General features: G+C 39.9%; 1 protein-coding gene across 1 annotated transcript in view; it reads left to right on the top strand.

Annotated features, from left to right (window-relative positions):
- LOC135470647 (fibrillin-1-like) overlaps window positions 1-22649 on the top strand; it is a 47206-nt gene that overhangs the window by 5452 nt on the left and 19105 nt on the right. Inside the window, exons 2-10 of the mRNA XM_064749681.1 lie at window positions 11124-11273; window positions 12385-12507; window positions 13566-13709; window positions 14912-15031; window positions 15646-15774; window positions 17208-17327; window positions 17631-17756; window positions 18017-18148; window positions 22189-22320. Of these exons, the coding sequence (XP_064605751.1) occupies window positions 11124-11273; window positions 12385-12507; window positions 13566-13709; window positions 14912-15031; window positions 15646-15774; window positions 17208-17327; window positions 17631-17756; window positions 18017-18148; window positions 22189-22320 (1176 nt within the window). The remainder of the gene's footprint in view (window positions 1-11123; window positions 11274-12384; window positions 12508-13565; window positions 13710-14911; window positions 15032-15645; window positions 15775-17207; window positions 17328-17630; window positions 17757-18016; window positions 18149-22188; window positions 22321-22649) is intronic.

The following is a 22649-nucleotide window of genomic DNA, read 5'->3' as shown; positions in this document are numbered from 1 at the left end:
CTGTATGTGTTCAGAATACCTTTGAATACAGCAGTAATTTTATTGATTTGTTTGTTTGTTTGATTGTTTGTTTGATTGGTGTTTTACGCCGTACTCAAGCATATTTCACTTACACGACGGCGGCCCGCATTATGGTGGGTGGAAACCGGGCACAGCCCGGGGGAAACCCACGACCATCCGCAGGTTGCTGGCAGACCTTCCAACGTACGGCCGGAGAGGAAGCCAGCATGAGCTGGACTTGAACTCACAGCGACCGCATTGGTGAGAGGCTCCTGGGTCATTACGCTGCGCTAGCGCGCTAACCGGCTGAGCCACGGAGGCCCCTAATTTTATTGATTGATTTTTTTTTTTTTTTTTTTTGATTGGTGTTTTACGCCGTACTCAAGAATATTTCACTTATACGACGGCGGCCAGCATTATGGTGGGTGGAAACCGGGCAGAGCCCGGGGGAAACCCACGACCATCCGCAGGTTGGTGGCAGACCTTCTCACGTACGGCCGGAGAGGAAGCCAGCATGAGCTGGACTTGAACTCACAGCGACCGCATTGGTGAGAGGCTCCTGGGTCATTGCGCTGCGCTAGCGCGCTAACCGACTGAGCCACGGAGGCCCCTAATTTTATTGAACCCGCAGTGGTTAATTTTACCACAGTGATATATTACTGATACCCCATTGGTAAAGGGAGGATATATATGTATCAGTAACAGTATTAGTATCACCATCATGTGTGTATATGTGAGTTATTTTATAGAATCGTCGAAATAGTCATTACCTTGCACAGCAGATGGCGTTTCACTGGGTTGGATGGCATAATCTTCAAAGGTATGGGAAGACGCTGGTGGTTCTGTAGGCATATTTCAAAAAAATCCGTTGCAAGATATAAAGTTGTGAGGAGATAATCTAGTAAGAGTGAAACTGGTCAAGAATAGACCTAAATATATATAGCATGAATAAGCAGGGTAACATGTATAGAGGATATCAACTGCCCAGTGAAGGCTGAATACCATTAATAGTGTTTAAGTGAGAAGCGGAAATGATAACCCACAAGATGCTTGTAAACTACTTTTATCTACGGATATTCTGACCAAAGCAAAATTCCAAATTTTGGTCAATTTTAGCACAGAAGCTATGTTAATTAAGAGTAGAAATTGGATTTCTCGCTTAACTGTGTACCTGACACATCTCTTATTGTATCATCTGGAATTGTTTGCCGGGCGAAACTGTTCATTAATTATGCATATTAATCAGTTAATATTAGAACTGAGCAGAATAACAAGATCGTTTATGCAAATAAGACTGGTCTGATGAAGGAGGATGTGTTAACATATCAATGCCCTGTACATATATTTGCACATTTTTGAACCAGTATCGTAAATATACTTATATATAGTGACATGTACCTTGTTCAGATGGTATTGTATAGGGGACATCACCCATGGATGGCTCATCTTCACGACCGTCCTCTACAAAGTAAACATTTTGCAAGTCATTTGCATTTGTTCAACTAAACCTGTTTTTGTAAATTTAATCGGCATTCTAATGGCTGACAGCTCAAATGGAAAACCATCTGAACATTGATTTTAACAAAGATATTTAAATACATAGTATCAAAGGCTTCCCTGTGTGTGAGTTAGAGAGACACGAACTTGACCAGCCCAACACACTGTGATTGACACCTAACCACACCACATGCTTATTTACTGCTTAAATATTATTTCATGCCATACTCAGGAATTTTTATTTGTGTGATAGCGATTAGTTTTCTGGGTGGAGCAAACTGGAGTGTCTGGGTAAAGCAAATCTTTGGTAAAATATTCATGAGCTTTGCCACATTCAAACTTACAATAAATCATTGGTATATCATAGTGATGGAAGACAAGCCTAGTGGTCATCGCCGAAAAATTAAGAGACTGTACAAGCAGCCACACTAGCGATATCAACCACTTCATAGTTTCGCTAGGGTCACACCGACAGTAATGGACAATATTATAGGTTTTTCTAAACTACCTTGTACAATGTCAGCTCACTGAGACCCCCTCCTATCGCAATATCTCCCAGTAGAGCTATTATCTGCAATTGAAACCTTTAAGACGGATTTAAAATATACTTTTCTGGGGGCCTCCGTGGCTCAGTTGGTTAGCCAGCTAGCGCAGTGTAATGACCCAGGAGCCTTTGCGACCGGAAAGGTCTGGCAACAACCTGCGGATGGTCGTGGGTTTCCCCCAGGGCTCTGCCCGGTTTACTCCCACCATAATGCTGGCCGCCGTCGTATAAGTGAAATATTCTTGAATATGGCGTAAAAATACTAATCAAATAAATAAAATATACTTTTAGGAGCTCTCAGCTGTTTTTGTTTTAGCCTAAAACAGCTTGAATGTATATATGCATTTTACTAACATGCATTTATCTGTAATAAATTGTTTAATATGCCATAATTAATAGAAGAGTATTAAACTAAAGCGGTGCTGATGTCTATTTAAAGGTGTGATTAGCTGTGATTAGCCTTCAGTTTATCTGGACACAAGAGGACAAACAATTCTTTTTAAATCCAAAGGTCACTGAGGATGGGATATCATAATTAATTTTTTACTCCTTTTTTTCAGCCTATTTCTGCCCTCATAAATTCACTTTTAAGAACACAGATTAAGGTAGGGAAACAAATTACGTCACAACAATGAAACTGTCCATTGCAGCATTAATATTTAGGCCTAACGTACCTCTGTTATATCCCAGTCCAAGCTCTGTTCTCCTCAGATTTAGCCACATTTTTTTACCGAACTTTGCCTTAATATTTATTTATTTTATTTGATTGGTGTTTTACGCCGTACTCAAGAATATTTCACTTATACGACGGCGGCCCGCATTATGGTGGGTGGAAACCGGGCAGAGCCCGGGGGAAACCCACGACCATCCGCAGGTTGCTAACAGACCTTCTCACTTACGGCCGGAGAGGAAGCCAGCATGAGCTGGACTTGAACTCACAGCGACCGCATTGGTGAGAGGCTCCTGGGTCATTACGCTGCGCTAGCGCGCTAACCGACTGAGCCACGGAGGCCCCCTTTGCCTTAATAACCTGGTCATGATCCTCAACGGCCATGACCAATGCCTTGGTCGCCCTGCGATTCCAATTAGGCTTCTTTGCCTTTTTTACAACATTGAATGCCATGATAATTGAAGTAAAAAACGGCAGCTGTCAATGTCAATTTCCCATAATTCAGAGCAACCAGTCAATCAACTAATTTATAATCATGTCACAAGACAATGTGATGTATTTTCTTGTGACCCCCACCCCTCCCCAGTGAAACCACATCAACTAAACAGTATGCGGTACATTGGTATTTGTAGAGTAAAATATTTGCACAGTTAAAATAAGTATAAAGACAAAATCCGACATGTCATCGCTCGACTGCTTGAAAACCTTTTCGTTTTCCATCTGAAGTCTTGCGTAAACCGTTCACAGTGAAGAAATAAACACGTGTCCCTTCATAAAATGCACGGATACAAGCAGCATCTTACCTCGTCGATCTGTTTTACCTAATCAAGTTGTAAATAATACCTTATATTACACCATATGTGAACATTTCTAACCTCTTGGTCGTCGATTCGTGTTGTCAACTCCGGACCGCCATTTTCTTCCCGCCTGACGTCACACCGGAGCACATTATCCATCAGCTGCACTATGAAAATTCACTGAACTTGTAGCGCTATAACATTAAATTTCACCAAAACCGTCTGGGATGAAAGTACAAAAGTAATTATTTGAAATAAATATCCAAATAGGCGACAATGAAATTAAGTCGGCCTACCTCTAACGTACAAGCAACTTACACAAGCTGCGGCGGCATGTGGACACAGACCGCCATTACAACTTCCGTTTTTCGGGAGGGGTGTAATTCTGTGTATTTTGGGGTAAAAAAAGGCTTCCAGCCTGCCCTTTTTGGTGTACAGGTGCATGCTTTGGTAACAAAATGATGGAAATTGTCTAAGCTTTTGGCAGGTATGAGTTTTAATGATGAATTTGAAATTCTGCGCGAGAGGACACAAGGTGAAAGGTGGTGATGAGGTTGCGAGTGACGTCCCCTTGGCGTTGCTTAGCACCCATCCCAGCTGCCGGCGTCCACATTTTGACGGTCAGCCTATGTGAAGATTTTTATTGCTTCTTTCTCGCTGGTTGGGCCAGGTGTGCACTAAAGCTTATTGGCCACGGAATGTTTGGGACTGAGCTACAGCGGTAAAGGTTAACACTGTGGCGATTGAAAAAATAATGTTGGTCTGTGGCCATGTACCCGCCTGCATAAGCAATAACCCATTTCTGATTGTCGTAACACGTCTATCTATAACGACATCCAAAAAAAGACCTTCTTTTACGGACAAAAGTACGCGGAAATTTACTCCAAATTATACGGAGAGATTTATGAAATTGCCATTGATTTGGCAAATGTACTTGCGTAAATTTTCCGTACGGTAGTTTTACTCCGTACGCAGCTTTATGCAATTGGCCCCAGAGGCCATGCGTCATGGCAAGAAAAACGTGTGCGCATGCGCCGCGAGCGAATACAATAGCATAACGTCCAAATGCCACTGTGCCAGTTATAAGGCACATGAGAGTATAAGGCACAAATGAGAGAAAACATCCTGAAGAAGGCGAAATCTTTTGCCCACGTTTTATCAGGTATTTTTGTTCCTCTGGCTTGTTTGTCGGAAGGCGCTGTTATAATAGAGGAATCTTACTATGGGCGTCGTCTCGGCTGTGAACTCGACCATACCCAACATTTAAAGTCCACAGCCGATTTCTTGGCTATGTCTGACCGACCCTATCCTTCCGTCGTGTCACTATCTGTAATCGGTAGAGCGTCATGGTATGACGACACGGGGTCACTCAAACCCATCTCTAGATGTATGATTCGGCTGCAATTTTAAGTCAGGATGTTTGTGACGTACCTGACGAAGGGCGTTAAACGGATAAATAAATAATGTGGTTTAACAACGTTTTCTATGGCATTATTTTATCGCCTCTATCACCACCACCCCACCCACCAAGAAAAAACATTACACAAGATGCTTTACTCACTATAAAATGATTCACGCGTTATAGGTGGGAAAAGTATCACACTTTGGTAAAGGTTTGCACCCCTGGCAAAAATTGATCAGAATCGTGAAAGAACGACGCTTTGTGTGGGCTTGTCATTGATGTGATGTTCATCAGCTTATATCAACACTATACCATTATGAATCACCGTGGCATCTTCTCGATCTGACCGATACAACAGGCCAGCGTTTGTTTAAAAGAATCATTTACTAATTGCCTGCCACGTGACTGCGTCGCTGTCACGTATTAAGTGGTAGAGAGCCTCGTTTTGAGCCCGGCCCACATTGCCATCGGCTCTCCATCTGTGTGCTTTATTAGGCAGAGTGATCAGTTCGGCCCTGGCCCAAAATAAACGAACAAACACAAACCTTGGTAGCGCGGTTTTAAGCATTGCTGTCTAAAACTAATCCACTTTAATAAATTGCTTTATTCACCACCTTACGTGTCATTGTTTTCGATCCTGTATGAAAACGAGAGATTTTTTTGGCGGAGCGTAATTTTAGGAATGACATCTCGCTAGCTAACTGGAGGCGCTCATTCACCTGGTAGCGTAGATTTTCACATCCAAAATGGCGTTGGAGTTACACCGGACGCCCGTTCGCCTGGCATTATGTTTAAGTTTATTATTGGAAGTGCTGCCGCCTGCTAAATCGGTTGGCGACAAATGTGAGTATACTTATAAGAGTATCTAAGTATAAGTAAGAAGATTTTAAATCATTGTTTACTTTAGCACACCTTTGCTACGTGTATCTCATAACCGCTCATTGATGTTCATGTTTTTGGAATCCTGTAAAATGTGACATTATTATATAGTCCAGTTCGTCTTTGGTTTCGTTTTGCTGATCATGTCCATGTTTAATAAGTTTCAAATAATTAAAATATAAAATAGCAAAAGCTGGCGTGGATTAAATTTAAGGTAAAATTTTAGAGACATCTGAAAATAAAATTAAAACGTATGTAGAGAATAAAATAATCGAATTTAAAGAACAACATAAACTTTTTTATTTTCATTAGAAAGTCTCACTCGCTTTTTAAACCAACCTTTTCATTCATTTGTACTCTAGTCTCGCTATATATATTTTTTTCATTTTTAAGAGCATTCACATTGTTCTGTTAATTTCATTTTCCTTGATAACATGAAATTTGATAACTTTTATATCGAATGACATTATTAGATCAAGAACTGCAAATATTACCAGTTTATTTCATGTATAAAAATTTTGGATTTTACCATAGCTGTAACTGTTTTTAACGATAGTTCACATACAACTGATATACACTCCATATGAAATAACGTGTGTTAAGTTAATGGACTAATGGTTATCCGGCAGCTTTTCCACCCCATTAACTAACAGTGTAGAACTACATGTAATAGTTAACTGAATAAAAACAGTCAGACAGGTCTGTATGGAATTGAAAATATGACAAAAGTTAATTGCTAGTATTAACATAGTAACATTCAAACACATATATGGGCAGGGCAATGCAGATTATGTGAGGGTCATTTTGATCAAATCTGAAACGTATTTCAGCGATTTTTTTTTATTATTATCATTTGTTTTTATTACATATTCTTATTTTCCTTTTTCGTGTGGTATGCATGTATTGAAATGAATTTATCTCATGTGTACAGGATGTCTTATTTCCATGCTGGTTATTGTGCTACATGTAAACCAACAAACGTGTAAGCGCCAGTGATATGTTCTGTTGCAAGTCACATGCGGTACACACGGCTTTAGAAAAGTCACTGGAAACACTGACCTTTACGAAAGCAAACAGTCAAAATTCGATTGTAAACCTTCCCTTTAAAAAGCCCTAAGCGTTTAAGCTATATTTGAGATACTTTGTTGTAAACAGCTAACAGGCATTTTTTTGTTGTTGAAGAAACCATGCAGACATTTTCTTCAGTGTTGTTCGACGGAAGCCAGTTAAAGTGAATTCTTCCTTCGTTTAACTTGGCTAGAGGCAAACTCACAGAAAATGTACCCTCGAAGTAAGCGTAGTTAACATATTAGCTATAAATACATACAATATACTCACAAAAAGCATAATATATAGGACTTTTTCTAGTTTTATATATACACTTCACAGCTTACATTACTTCAGTTTGGTGGTTAGCTCTTTATCTTGCCACGCATATGCATGAGTAGCCTGCATGGATTGTCCAGCTATCTATAAACAGCATGGCAATTAAGAATATCACAAATACCAATTTTCAGAATTCATTTCGTATGATTTATCAGGTGAAAATGTATGCTATACAAATGCTTTACAAAAAGAAAGGAATATCACATTTTCAGTGAACAAGGCTGATTAATATTATTGTCTGTATCACCTATTATTGATTTTCCGTATATATTCTGAAACATGTCCTTTTCCTAATTTGACACAAACTAAGATACTTAGCACTAATATGTTAGTGTAACAGAGGCAAAGTATACAGTGACCGGTGATATATAGGTATCACTTTTTAAATTTACTTATGATTTATTTGTTTATTTGATTGGTATTTTACAAATTTGAAATATTGTATAACAAAGTTATGCAAAATGATATATCTTATATAACGGCTTCCAAGTAGTAAATCTACGTCACGTTTAACGACAATAGGTGCCGCTCGCATCAGTATGTCTATCAGTGTGCTCAGTGATGACGCATTCGTTTAGACTAATTGAATTGTGTTGGAATGTATCAGCAGATTGCCACATTCCACCGGTTAATTCAACCGTTTTTGATACACATCGATAATGACATACTCCGGATGCCCGGAAACCATCTGTCCCATATCATCTCATATTAATTACAGCCATGGTGCCCCAGTCATATATGTACGAACGGGTTTCCGATGCACAAATTACGGCAGCCGATATATTGATCCGTGCATGACTTCGGTGGCCATGCCTTGCCCTTCAGATATGCCGCTAGGGCGATGAAAGACCTCCTTTAAAAAAATGACACATCCCAGACACGCGCAGATGTGTTAGTGTAGTCTGATCACGCCAAATTAACTAGATTAGGGTTACACAGCGTACAATATGCCGTTCACTCACGAGATTTTCTGTCAGACATCAACTGATTTAGGGATTGGTTGATTTGGGTAATCACAGTTCCCACATGATCCCTATATACATTTACATATAGGGGCCTACGTGGCCGAGGTGGTACGCATGCCAACCCGGCGCATCGACGCAGGAGTCTCTCATTATTGCGGTCAATGTAAGGTCCAGTCCAGCTCGAGCTGGCTTCCTCTCCGGTCGTACGTGAGGAATTATGCCAGCTGCCATCGTAATTCCTATCATGCCATCATAATGCTGCTGGCCGCCGTCGTTAAACACCAGGCAAATAAATAATAAATACATACATGTATACGTACTCAGGCATTTTTATCTATTGTGCCTGTCACTAGTTAGGCCTACACATTCATACGGGTTTATTTAATGGTTCAGGAATTCATTATGAATCTATAAATATGCTTGAAATTAATCGATCCATTTCTTCACGCTAGTACTATAACTTTTAACATGAATAAATAAAAGGAGAAATTCTGTTCTATATAACTGTTCTATATTCTATAATAATGGTTTTGCCTGGTGTGTATGACGTTATGACGAGAGGGGACCTCCGTGGCTCAGTTGGTTAGCTCACTGGCGCAGTGTAATCACCCAGGAGTCTCTTATCAATCCGGTCGCTGTGAGTTCAAGCCCAGCTTATGCTGGCTTCCTCTCCGGCAGTATGTGGGAAGGTATTGATATGCACGAATGGCCATAAGAATCACATGAATGAGTTATGCGACAGTAGACCTGTACAACACAATATATGGTTTCAATTAAGGCCATAGAAATCAAATTGTTAAATGTATAATTCTCACTTTAGTCCGTTTCTTTTAGACAGTCGCCTATATTTCAGCTGACTGTAAGATCAGTCATAACAACACAAGCTCTACATATGAAAGTTCTTATTCGTGCAGAGAAAATGAAGTAAGAACACATATTCTAAGTCATAATGTGAAACTGCATAAGCTCGGTTTACACGGAAAGAGGGCGTTGCCTCGGGCGACGCCATAATTATTCAAGAACCAGTGGCATGCTGTATTTTGGGCGGAGTTCCACATGTTTTGACTTAGGGCGACATCAGTTACCTTACACTGCTATCGAATTTACTGTAAACCATGTATCTGACACTGCCATATTTGAAATTGTTTACACGTTGTAGAGTAAAATATAACCTAAATAAATGAATTTTATTATTTTTACTTGTAGTGTATGATCTCACGGCCTTGCGGCTTTAGAGCTGATGCTATGAAATTCTGTTATTAAAAACAACTCAGTCTAAAACAGTCTAATCGCGGAGACAGTAGATAAAACTGTGTTACTGCTTAACGCTTGGCGGTACAGCGCTTGTAAACAAATTACTCTCCACGTCCTTTGTCCAGCATACCACATGCTTTTGGGTATTTAAGACGTCACCGAAGCATTGTGTTGAGACCAAGCTTATGGAGACTAACCTTATGAGCTACAAAAAGTATTCTAACTGCCTTTTCTTTGTTATGATATGAACGCCCAACACATCAACGTGAAGAGCTTGTGGTGTTACGTGTCACTAACGCAAGGCACTTTTGATAGCGAGTACGGTTGATTTTACAGACAGCTGAATGTAGGTGATGGGTTAAAAAAACTGGAACTCATTGCAACCTGTTTGGAAAAGAAATGTACGCTGCCGAAATCGAAGTATGAACTTCGGTAGGCGTACCTGTCTTTCTCACCCGATCCGATAAAAAAGCACTTAGTTTCCGCTTCGTAGTATGCCGCACTGCTACAGTTTTACTGCATTTAAATAAAATTAAGATATATAAATTACAGCTTGCAATGAGAAAAGATAATTGAACTAAGTTAAATTGTCTTTGTTCTTAAAGCCATTATTTCAAACGATCAGCTCTGTAACATTAGTTCTGCTGCCATGTTCATTGATGGATTGACTTTTCGTCACCATGCACACGTCTGTTTTCAAACGATCAAAAGTTACTCACAGATAACAATTAGATTTATAAAAATAACCTTTTCCTGAAAGACAATCCTTTAATGTAAAGGAATATCATAGTTTTTATAGCATTATATGCTCCATAAGGTGTGCTGTGCCAAAATCCATAGGTCTCACTAGGATGTGCTCTGTTTGGAAATATGAAGAGCTGTAGAATCTGTACAGCTGTTTACTTGTAACGTCACGTGATCCATACCATGCTCTGCAGGCGAGTTCGACTGTGTTCGGCCCACAAGCGCAAAGTGCACTTAAAAATGACTTAAAAACATAAAAAAACATGGTCATAAATGACATAAAAACTGTTCACATTCATAGTATTTCTACATTTCTGAGATGAATGTGTATAATTACGTGCATTTGTTAGTGAATTTGTCAACAGTAGCATTTTCACAGAAGCTGCATATTAACAGTGTGTCCAAATACCTTTGCAACGAATACAAATCCCTGTGAAGGTCACACGAATTCTTAATACAACGAAATCAGTAGTAACCAGGTAAACCAATGAGATTTATTAAAGTTAACCCGCTTTAAAAGTCAAAACAAAAGACAATATTAAATATGCCTATGTATGAAAAAGCATCCGACCCAAAGTTTCAAAATCGTACCTTTTTTGTGACGAAAAATGTAGATAAAACGTGCACACGGACAAAATCGAAAGCATGTTATAAATTTCAACCAATCAGGCGGGAGTTATTTCTGTAACCCGAGAACGCATCTCTTCCCGCCCAGCCATCATGCGAATGAGATACGTAGTGCTCAAGAGACACGGCATCGTGATTCAGGTTTCTATGATATGGTCACCTCATGGCCTTCCAGTTTATAATGACTTACAGAGTTGCATATAACAAGCACGTTCAGATTTAAATATCTATACCTCTTAATTTCTGATACATCACCGTCTAATGGTGCTTCCAGTCCTGACAAAGCATAATGCCGGATGCTTAATTGTTAATGTGCTTTTGAACAACTGGGTCTGGTACATAATTCGTGTAATTGCAGTAAGAAATTCCATCTGTGCGTACAGTACGCGATGTGCGGAGAATTCCTTCTGGTGCTTCCCAAACCTGAGCGGCGCCCAGCCTGTGTGTCACTGTTACCAAGGATACAGGAAGTCCTCATTCGTCAGCAATGGGGTGTGGAACTGCGCAGGTGTGTGAATCATATATACCCATCTTCAGTATCAGTGTACTCGCGGAAAGCATGCATTAGTACACACAGTCTTGTATAAAAATGATTTAATTTAGTTTTCTATCATATCTGGAACACTAAAGTGTATTATAAGACGCAAGTTTACAAGTGATTTAGCAAATTGGACTCTCAACACGTTTTTACTAAAGCCATGTCAAAGTTCCAGCTGCAAAATGATTAATTATGACTGCTGCCTTATATTTACATCGAATCTCTGTTCCTGCTAATAATCTTAGGCTATTAAAGAAAATCTTAGGGCATACTCCAGCCGGATTTTTCTCGAAACAGTGATTGTATCAAAGTGTGAGGATAACCGTCAAACCACTTTGGTGCCGGGTAAAACATGAATCTGTTTGGGTGCAATTAAACTTGTCCATCCTTTTCCATGGATTTGACTGAGTAAACGACGACTAAAACGGGGAAGCGGTATTTCGATTTCTAAAACTGCTATCCCAGCGTTATTGATGAATTGGTTATCCAATTAAAGGGGCCTCCGTGGCTCAGTTGGTTAGCGCGCGAGCGCAGCGTAATGACCTAGGAGCTTCTCATCAAGACGGTCCCTGTCAGTTCAAATCCAGCTCATGCTGGCTTCCTCTCCGGGCATACGTGGGACGGTCCTCAGCAACCTGCTGATGGTCGTGTGTTTCCACCGGGTTCTGCCCGTTTTCCTCCCACGATAATACTTGCCGCCATCGTATAAATGAAATATTCTCGAGTACGGCGTAAAACACCAATGAAATAAACAAATATCCAATTAAACATATTGAATACTAGTATTATAATTGGGGCTCACTTACAGAGAATATCCCAGACCATTTTAAGAGTATATATTCAACTGTGTTCTTGTCAGTCTTGTACTTCCATGCCATACCATTGTCTAGTACCGGTTTTCTATCTACTTCTTTCAAAATGAAGTTTTGAACAAATTTTTACTTTTGAGTGGTATTGTCTCTTTGTCCTCAGAGATAAAATATTTATATAAAATTATAATTTTAGTACAGGGAGTGTCTTTATATACTTTTTTCCTGAAAGTTTTTGAATGAATATTCCCTGTTTTGATCACTCACTTCAGATATTGACGAATGCGCGGAGGGTATTGCTCAGTGTGGCGAAAGTTCTCGCTGTGTGAACACACCAGGGAGTTACCATTGCCAATGTCCATCGGGTATGACGTATGACGGCCAGAAATGTTCAGGTATGTGATGAAATGTACACCAACCAAATGATTGTCACTCATCATTATATTCATTCGATTGTTGTTGTAACGACATACTAGGCTTTTTCACTTGTTCCTTGGCGTTTTCTGGAGGGAGGAAACCGGAGAGCCAGGATAAAACCACCGACATTTGGCAAGTCCTCCTGTATCATGTGAAAATGTTAGGCAACCTGTGTAGAGAATAATTACCGAACACTTGTCTCACCGTGATCCAGCGACACAAATGGCACCTCTTTCCTTTATAATCTTCTCAACTTCACAAACGTTCAGATCCTCAATTTCATCCATCATTTGTCTACTCTAAATAACTCCGTCGGGATTTTTTTCAGACGCCCGTATTATAATAAATGTGATTCAAAAATGAAATACGTAACAAAAGAGGTGTCACTTGTGTCTTTGGAAAACGATGAGACAAGTGGTTGGTAATTAATGCCTACAAAGGTTGCCTGACATTATTGACAGATTACCTGATAAAGTAGGACTTTTTTATTTTAACGATTGAAGGTTTCGAACTCGAAACACCCCTATTGATTAGTGGCGTAAACATAGTGCTGTGAATATATTTACAACACAACCAAATGTGTGTAAAGGTATAAACAGCATATTGCTGTTTACTCAAGAATATTTCACTTCTACGACGGCCAGCATTATAGTGGGAGGAAATCAGGGAGAGCCCGGGAGAAACCCACGACCATCAAACGTAATTTTACACTCTGATAATACAGTGAAGCTGTATATATAGAACTACACAAAGAAATCCAGACCGTACATTAACATTCCCACGCAGTAATGAACAGAGAGGTTTCTGTTTTAACACCAAAGCACTTAAGAACTTAGAAAGTACATGTATATAAAGTATAAAATTATGACGGATTTATACAAGGCGAAGCAATAAGCAGATTTTGATGATGTTAGAAAGACGCAGGGGATATTTTAGGCTAATGAGCGAATTTAATTCACGTACCAAGCCAGTATATAAATTGTCTATGATATACTATGTATCTAAGTCGCATATAATCTCTCTTTTTTTGCTGCAGACGTGGATGAATGTGGTGGGGGTGAGCACCTGTGTGGGTTCGGATCTACCTGCGTGAACACCCCTGGGTCATACCGCTGTACCTGCCTGGACCCCACCAAATACCTCATGAGATCCTCCAAAACCAGCACTTACTTCTGCCACCGTACGTCTACTCTCCGGCTCTGAACAGTACTTGTATTACGTACATTATATAGTTTTGACAAAAAAAAAATAATTTGATATTAGTTGCTCATCAGCTTGATTTCAAGATGTATCCCACCCAATTCTTTATTTTGTCATGACCTCCACCTGATATCTACTGCCATCACGGTACCATCAATATCCGTTGTCTTCTGTACTGGTATATCACGTCTGTTTTAATTCTGCCACGATCTCATCCGGTACCACATGACTGTTTTAATAATGTCACTATCTCATCCGGTACCACATGTCTGCTCTAATTATGTCACGATCTCATCTGGTACCACATGACTGTTTTAATAATGTCACTATCTCATCCGGTACCACATGTCTGCTCTAATTATGTCACGATCTCATCTGGTACCACATGACTGTTTTAATAATGTCACTATCTCATCAGGTACCACATGTCTGTTCTAATTATGTCACTATCTCATCTGGTACCACATGTCTGTTCTAATTATGCCACGATCTCATCCGGTACCACATGACTGTTTTAATAATGTCACTATCTCATCCGGTACCACATGTCTGTTCTAATTATGTCACGATCTCATCTGGTACCACATGACTGTTTTAATAATGTCACTATCTCATCAGGTACCACATGTCTGTTCTAATTATGTCACGATCTCATCTGGTACCACATGTCTGTTCTAATTATGCCACGATCTCATCTGGTACCATATGTCTGTTTTAATAATGTCACTATCTCATCTGGTACCACATGTCTGTTCTAATTATGTCACGATCTCATCCGGTACCACATGTCTGTTCTAATTATGCCACGATCTCATCTGGTACCACATGACTGTTCTAATTATGCCACGATCTCATCTGGTACCACATGTCTGTTCTAATTATGCCACGATCTCATCTGGTACCATATGTCTGTTTTAATTATGTCACGATATCACCCGGCACCATATGTCTGTTTTAATTGTGTCACGATCTCATTCGGTATTGCATATCTATTTGAATTCTGTCACGATCTCATCTTGTGTCACATATCTGATTAAATTTTGTCACCGTCCTACGCGGTACTATATGTCTATTTCATTTCTGTTGTATTACATGTCTGTTTTAATTATGTCGCAGTCTCACCCGGTATTTGATTTTGTTTTCATTGTCGCGATTCTACCCGTCACCTCATGTCCGTTTTAGGTGATTGTATATCAGAAGGTGCCGCCTGTTCCTATAACAAACTGTGTGTTTGGCATGATACCCAGTTCAGCTGTCAGTGTCGGGAAGGTTTTGAACTCTCTGTGGAGCGATTATGTGAAGGTAAGATTAAGAACATAAGTTTCTTATGAGGAAATCGTTTTCAACATAACATTTAGATACAGAGACTTTGTATCCTATGTCATTTCAAACAAAGTACTCTCAATACAAACAAAAATAAAAACCGACTTTTTTAGGTGTCATTGACTTTTAACTAAAATCAAACAGGTATACTTGGATTATGAGGTGGACAATGTTGGAATAAGCACCGCAATTTAGTTGAAACAACCATAAATGTTCGCTTAACTATCAAACGTTCACACTTATCTTTAATTTTGCTTTTTTACCCTCGTCTACTCACGTGGCAACAGGCAAAAAAGGTAAGATTTATCTCCCTTTTCGTCTTTCCACCCTTAACTGCCTTTTGGTAAAGTGAAATCTTGCTGATAACGAAAACGGAACTATATCTGTTATTTATTATTTCCATGTAAATATTAAAATGTGTAATAATCGTGGTACAAATGCAATGATTAATCATGAACTTGAAGTAGGTGTGTTAATACCAACTATTGTTTGCATTGCTTTATCACGTAAGAAAATTAACAACGCTTCTGTATGTTACACGAAGTCGTCTTACATGAAATCCCGAGCACGGATCAGCGTTCTCTCTTTTGTAGACTGCGACCGGACAGACCCCTGCTCGGAGAACTCCGTGTACTGTACGAGTAACGGCAGGTCACGGTGTATGTGTCTGGACGGTTACGAGAAATACAAATATGTCGGCAACAGCGGTATAGCCTGTAAAGGTACGAATCTGACGCTCCTTCGAAAATAAAAAGAAATAAAAGTCTGAATTTTATTCTAACAAGACATTTTTGTAATTCAGTCAAACGTTACACTGCACTCATATTGAGCCAACAAATCGTATTTCTTATTATGCATGTTGTTGCATGCTCTCAGGGAATATTTTATTCACATCTACAAAAAAAAAGAATATCTCTCTGCTTTCAATTCTTGAAAGAAATCATTTGTGTATCATAAATAAATAAAGAAATTTATAGATTAAGTTTGATGCCTAGAGACAGCTTACGGGCGCAGTGTAGGCCAGCTGTTACTGTAAATAAGGATGGGGTTTAATATTAAGAGCGTCATACCATCGTGATATTGTGATGTTAGAATACTGTGAGACTGAGACTCAGGAAAATAAACAAATGTGCTGATATATGTACAACTCAGTGTACAAGCGTATCGTTAATTCTCAGTTTCATTTGCAGATGTTAGTCACTCCCGATTTACAGGCCTTTGCAATAGTCTTGTGGTTAATATACATCATCTATGCCGTTTCTTCAAAACATGCTTTTAGTTTACTATTGCACAGTACTGGATAACATGGATATGGATAGCGTGAATATGACGCCCTTGAAGGAAGAAACACGGGTTCACCCCATGTTGGGTCATGACTCTTATTACTACAATATTAGATTTGCCTCCCTGGTCGCTTTGTTAGAATCTTTCAGAATGACTTTCCATAAAAAGTTTATAAAATTCCTGGAATTTAATCTGTTCTCTCGCACGGAGATGCTCCGGAGATATCACCAAAATGAGCTAATCATGTAAACATAACTCTTTTTGACGTTAAAAACCATTGTGTTGTTCTCGCCATGAAGACTCGGATGATACCATTTTTGGGCCATGCCGTTTTAAGGCACTTTTGACATTATTTTGGAATAGAGGATAAAATGGATGTACATACTGGTCAGCATGTTGTGGTGTATGATTAGGGATTTACCGACACAGTATATTTAGTTTTCATGTACCATACATCCGCCGTGTACAGTAGAGATCAACCGAAAAGCAGTTAGGAAATTTATTTCACCACCATTCCATTGGTATATGGGCTTGCTCAAAACCATAGCAACGCAACCTTATTACGACAGACTCACATTGTAGAAAGGAGGGGAGTTATTGTCTTCAGCCCTTTTTTTCAAATTTCGAAATCAAGAGTCTCCGTGGTTTCCTAATAGTACACGTCAGAATAGAAACAAAGCTTTGATGTATTTATATCAGGTAGGTAACACACAACAGACAGAAAGTGTCCACTGTTTAAGAGTTCGAGCCCCGCGTGGACTCCTTGTTCTGAAACTGTGAACCCAATGTTGTGCATTATCTTGGACCTTTGAATACGACAAGCTACATTTTGTTTACTAAATGACCCCCATGAGATGTATGCTGTTGACAGATACTGACGAGTGTAAAGACCCCGATCGTTGTCGAGACACGGCCGTATGTGTGAACACTGAGGGTGCCTTCCAGTGTCGCTGCCAGCGAGGGTATCAATACATTGATCAACAATGCCAAAGTAAGTCTGATGATGAGAGTCCTCAGCTAAGAAGATGGCGCGTTCGAGACGTTGTGTCATTGCCTAGATGACGAAAGACGGTGATTTCCACACTCACATCTGAATGTTTTCTTCATATCGCCTCCCATTCATATCAATCAATCGAACTACCAATCAGTCAGCCACCCAGTCAACCAATCAATAAATCAATCAAGCCACACTAATAAGGTGCCGTAAACTCCGTCTAAACAATGCAGTTTTTTTTTCCAAATTAACTTTGGTTTATTCTGTTGACATACAGTTGATATTTCGTTTCTCACCCAGAATGCGAACTGAAAGGAACCTGTGGGACTAACTCTGTGATCTGTGAACATGGGGGTAGCACGTCGTGCATCTGTAAAAATGGCTACATCTTCAACAGCACTAGAGGAGGCCGTGTCGACTGTAAAGGTAAGGCATGGGTCTGGGACATTCTCACTAGTCGGATTGAAATAAGAATCAATGCCAAAAAAATGTACAGTTTGGTGCACTACACTACATTATGCAAATTTCATAAACTGTTCGTTTAAAAAAAAAAAACAAACTCCAAGCACGCAACATGATTGTGTAAAGTTACAGCATACATATAACCCGTCTGTCATTGTTTGTTAATGGTTAGATCTTTGTTCGCATCGGCTTATAAGTTCTTATGTTTCTATAATCCCTGCCAGATATAAACGAGTGTTCTGAGACATCCGGGCCGTGTGGGTCGGGCACAGCTTGTGTGAACACGGAGGGGTCGTACAGCTGTGTGTGTAAGGAAGGCTACAGTCATCAGACGGGTGATCCCAATACGTGTCAGGGTAGGTGAGAACCATTCTTATATCCAACCCTCGACCAATCCGAGTTATCATGTGCTTTCACGGACAACACATTTGACGTTCAGTGGTTTCTAACTGAGATAGACAACATCTTTATTTTCAGCTATATTTGCGGTTTAACTCCACAAATCTACACTGAATTATTTGACTGCCTTTTAACCGCCGTACTCAAGCAGATTTCACGTATACGATTGTTGGCCTCAGCACACCACTGCCCTTGGCCAGATACTCGGCGAACATTATGACCGAAGGCTGGTGTACTCATATAATATCGAAAAACAGCAGCCCTTTAATACTTTAACTTGTCAAATATTGAATCGAACCAACTTTACGGAGATGATTTAGTTGCCGCTCTAAACTACTGGAGTGGAGTTAAATTTTACACGATCATTGAATGTAATATTAAAAATGGACAAGGACTACTTCTTGCAGATGTTTTTACATTGAAAAGTGAGGTCATTGTGTATAATGTAGATGATGGTTTCCAGGGGACTCACGATATGAATTATAATTGGTCTGCCTCGAACTATCCCTTTACATGTTGATACCGACAGTTGCGAAAAACTCTACCAGTTCAGTCGGTTTTAAGTTTGTGACACTATGAAAAAAATTTGTCTTTTTATTGGTCATGTTAACATGGTGGGAGACTATAATCACCATGAGCACCATGCACCACCCAGACACCAAATTATCACCATCCATCCATCTATCACCGTTCATACACTCATCTATCACCATCCATACACTCATCTGTCATCGTTCATACACTCATCTATCACCATCCATACACTCATCCAGCACCATCCATACACCAAACTATCCATACATCCAAACACCAATCTATCCATACATCCATACACCAATTTATCAATACATCAATCTATCCATACACTCATCTATCACCGTTCACACATTCATCTATCACCATCCATACACTCATCTATCACCATCCATACACCCATCTATCACCATCCATACACCCATCTATCACCATCCATACACCCATCTATCACCAACCATACCCTCATCTATCTCCATCCATACACCAATCTATCACCATCCATACACCCATCTATCACCAACCACACACCAATCTATCTCCAACCATACACTCATCCAACTATCACTATCCATACACCGAATTATCAACATACATACACCCATCTATCACCATTCATACACCCCTCTATCACCAACCATACACTCATCTATCTCCATCCATACTCTCATCTGTCAATATCCATGCACTCATCTATCACCATCCGTACACCGATTTATCAACATACATACACCCATCTATCACCATCCATGCACCCATCTATCACCAACCATACACCCATCTATCTCCATCCATACTCTCATCTGTCACCATCCATACACTCATCTATCACCATCCATACACCGATTTATCAACATCCATACACTCATCTATCACCATCCGTACACCGATTTATCAACATACATACACCAATCTATCACCATCCATACACCCATCTATCACCAACCATACACTCATCCATCTATCACCATCCATACACCCCTCTATCACCAACCATACACTCATCTATCTCCATCCATACTCTCATCTGTCACCATCCATACACTCATCTATCACCATCCGTACACCGATTTATCAACGTACAAACACCCCTCTATCACCATCCATGCACCCATCTATCACCAACCATACACCCATCTATCACCAACCATACACCCATCTATTACCAACCATACACCGATTTATCACCATCCATACACCCATCTATCACCATCCATACACCAATCTATCACCAACCATACACCCATCTATCACCATCCATACACCCATCTATCACCAACCATACACCGATTTATCAACATACATACACCAATCTATCACCATCCATACACCCATCTATCACCAACCATACACTCATCCATCTATCACCATCCATACACCCCTCTATCACCAACCATACACTCATCTATCTCCATCCATACTCTCATCTGTCACCATCCATACACTCATCTATCACCATCCGTACACCGATTTATCAACGTACAAACACCCCTCTATCACCATCCATACACCCATCTATCACCAACCATACACCCATCTATCACCAACCATACACCCATCTATTACCAACCATACACCGATTTATCACCATCCATACACCCATCTATCACCATCCATACACCAATCTATCACCAACCATACACCCATCTATCACCAACCATACACCCATCTATTACCAACCATACACCGATTTATCAGCATCCATACACCCATCTATCACCATCCGTACACCGATTTATCAACATACATACACCAATCTATCACCATCCATACACCCATCTATCACCAACCATACACTCATCCATCTATCACCATCCATACACCCCTCTATCACCAACCATACACTCATCTATCTCCATCCATACTCTCATCTGTCACCATCCATACACTCATCTATCACCATCCGTACACCGATTTATCAACGTACAAACACCCCTCTATCACCATCCATACACCCATCTATCACCAACCATACACCCATCTATCACCAACCATACACCCATCTATTACCAACCATACACCGATTTATCACCATCCATACACCCATCTATCACCATCCATACACCAATCTATCACCAACCATACACCCATCTATCACCAACCATACACCCATCTATTACCAACCATACACCGATTTATCACCATCCATACACCCATCTATCACCATCCATACACCAATCTATCACCAACCATACACCCATCTATCACCTTCCATACACCCATCTATCACCATCCATACACCCATCTATCACCAACCATACAACCCTCTATCACCATCCATACACCCATCTATCACCAACCATACACCCATCTATCACCAACCATACACCCATCTATCACCATCCATACACCCATCTATCACCATCCATACACTCATCTATCACCATCCATACACCAATCTATCACCAACCATACCCCTAATCAACTACATAGTGGATGAGGTTACATCCACAGTTGAAATTGCTGCAGGAGTACGTGTGTCAGATACCCAGCAAGGTTTAGTGGCTTAGTGTAATCGCTATTCCCATTATAGAAAGGAGAAGATGTCCCAAACGAAAACAAACACACGTAGATAAAACCTGTAAAGCATTAACCTAGTGTTTCAAATGTTGTGGCAGGTTTTAGAAATGTTTCACGCTTACATATGTATGTACTTGTGTTTGGCCTGCTGTTAGATGTTTGACAGCGGATATGAGCATTATCACAACATCTGCATATGACAGCATTATACTGTAATTTGCAGGTGCTATCAGTTGGTGGAGAGGAAAATAATATTGTGCTCTATATGTGAAACACACCTTTATTGTTTGATTATTGCCAATCCCGTAATGCTTATCGTCATATTGCCGGTAGCCTACTACTGACATTCCTTCCTCGAGATTTTCATTTACACGTGTGATATGGATATATAAATATTTATTTTCAATGTAAATTCGTAATATAATATATGAATGTATCGTTCAGGTTTAGCAGCACAATAGGTAATGTTCGGGCCATGAAATAACTACAAATTTTCGAAAATTTCGTGACACTGTGATGAGGTTCTACTTATTTCAGATATCGATGAGTGTAATACAACTGAAGCGTGCGGAAAAAACGCCACGTGCATTAACTTACCTGGCGACTTCATTTGCACGTGCAATGAGGGATTCGAATTAAGGGGAGATTACTGTGAAGGTCTGTCCTCTTCTATCAGTTACGGTTATGTTTTCTAATACGTTAACCCTTTCCAGTTCCGTTACTTTGAAGGCCACACAAACACCTGATGTCAATGCAGCAGACTTTTATAGTGCAGTTCCACCTCTAGTGGAATATTTTACCCAAGATTTTCACCATAGAAAATGTTTTAAACGTCAAACACAAAAAACAAAAGTTTATTTTTTTAGCATAAAACCAAGCATTTTTTGTATTTGTTGAAGAACAAAGGAACGTTCCCTGAAATTTTCAATTTGGCCATTTGTAGACATTGATGAGTGTCAAAACGGAACTTCAAATATCACAAGCTGTTATGGGAATAGCATCTGCACGAATCTCCCGGGTAGCTATGAGTGTGTCTGTATCCAGGGTTACATGCTTAATGGATCAGCCTGCCAGGGTGAGTCGCTTAACACGCCTCGTTAACACAATCTCAAGTCACAACGCCCCTTTTATTTTCACATGGCCTCCACGTCAGATGACATAACAGTTTCTAACACACCCTGTCTTTGTTCATTAATAACTTGTATTCTGTTTAGTCAAAGCAAATGTCAAAGGGCACTGACCACTCACTTTTTTGGTTGACCAATAGCATGCTCTCCATGGCTTTTTATTTCTTTGAGCATCGTTGTCCCGATATACATGTACGTTTAATGACCAGTGCGTGACATTCGACGGCAGCTGGCTGGAAACCCGAAGTAGTAGCCAATATTTTTACATCAACCCGCT

Source organism: Liolophura sinensis, chromosome 7 (assembly GCF_032854445.1).
Source record: "Liolophura sinensis isolate JHLJ2023 chromosome 7, CUHK_Ljap_v2, whole genome shotgun sequence".
In the NCBI taxonomy this organism is placed as follows: Eukaryota; Metazoa; Mollusca; class Polyplacophora; order Chitonida; family Chitonidae; genus Liolophura; species Liolophura sinensis.
This window is presented reverse-complemented; position numbering and strand designations above follow the sequence as displayed.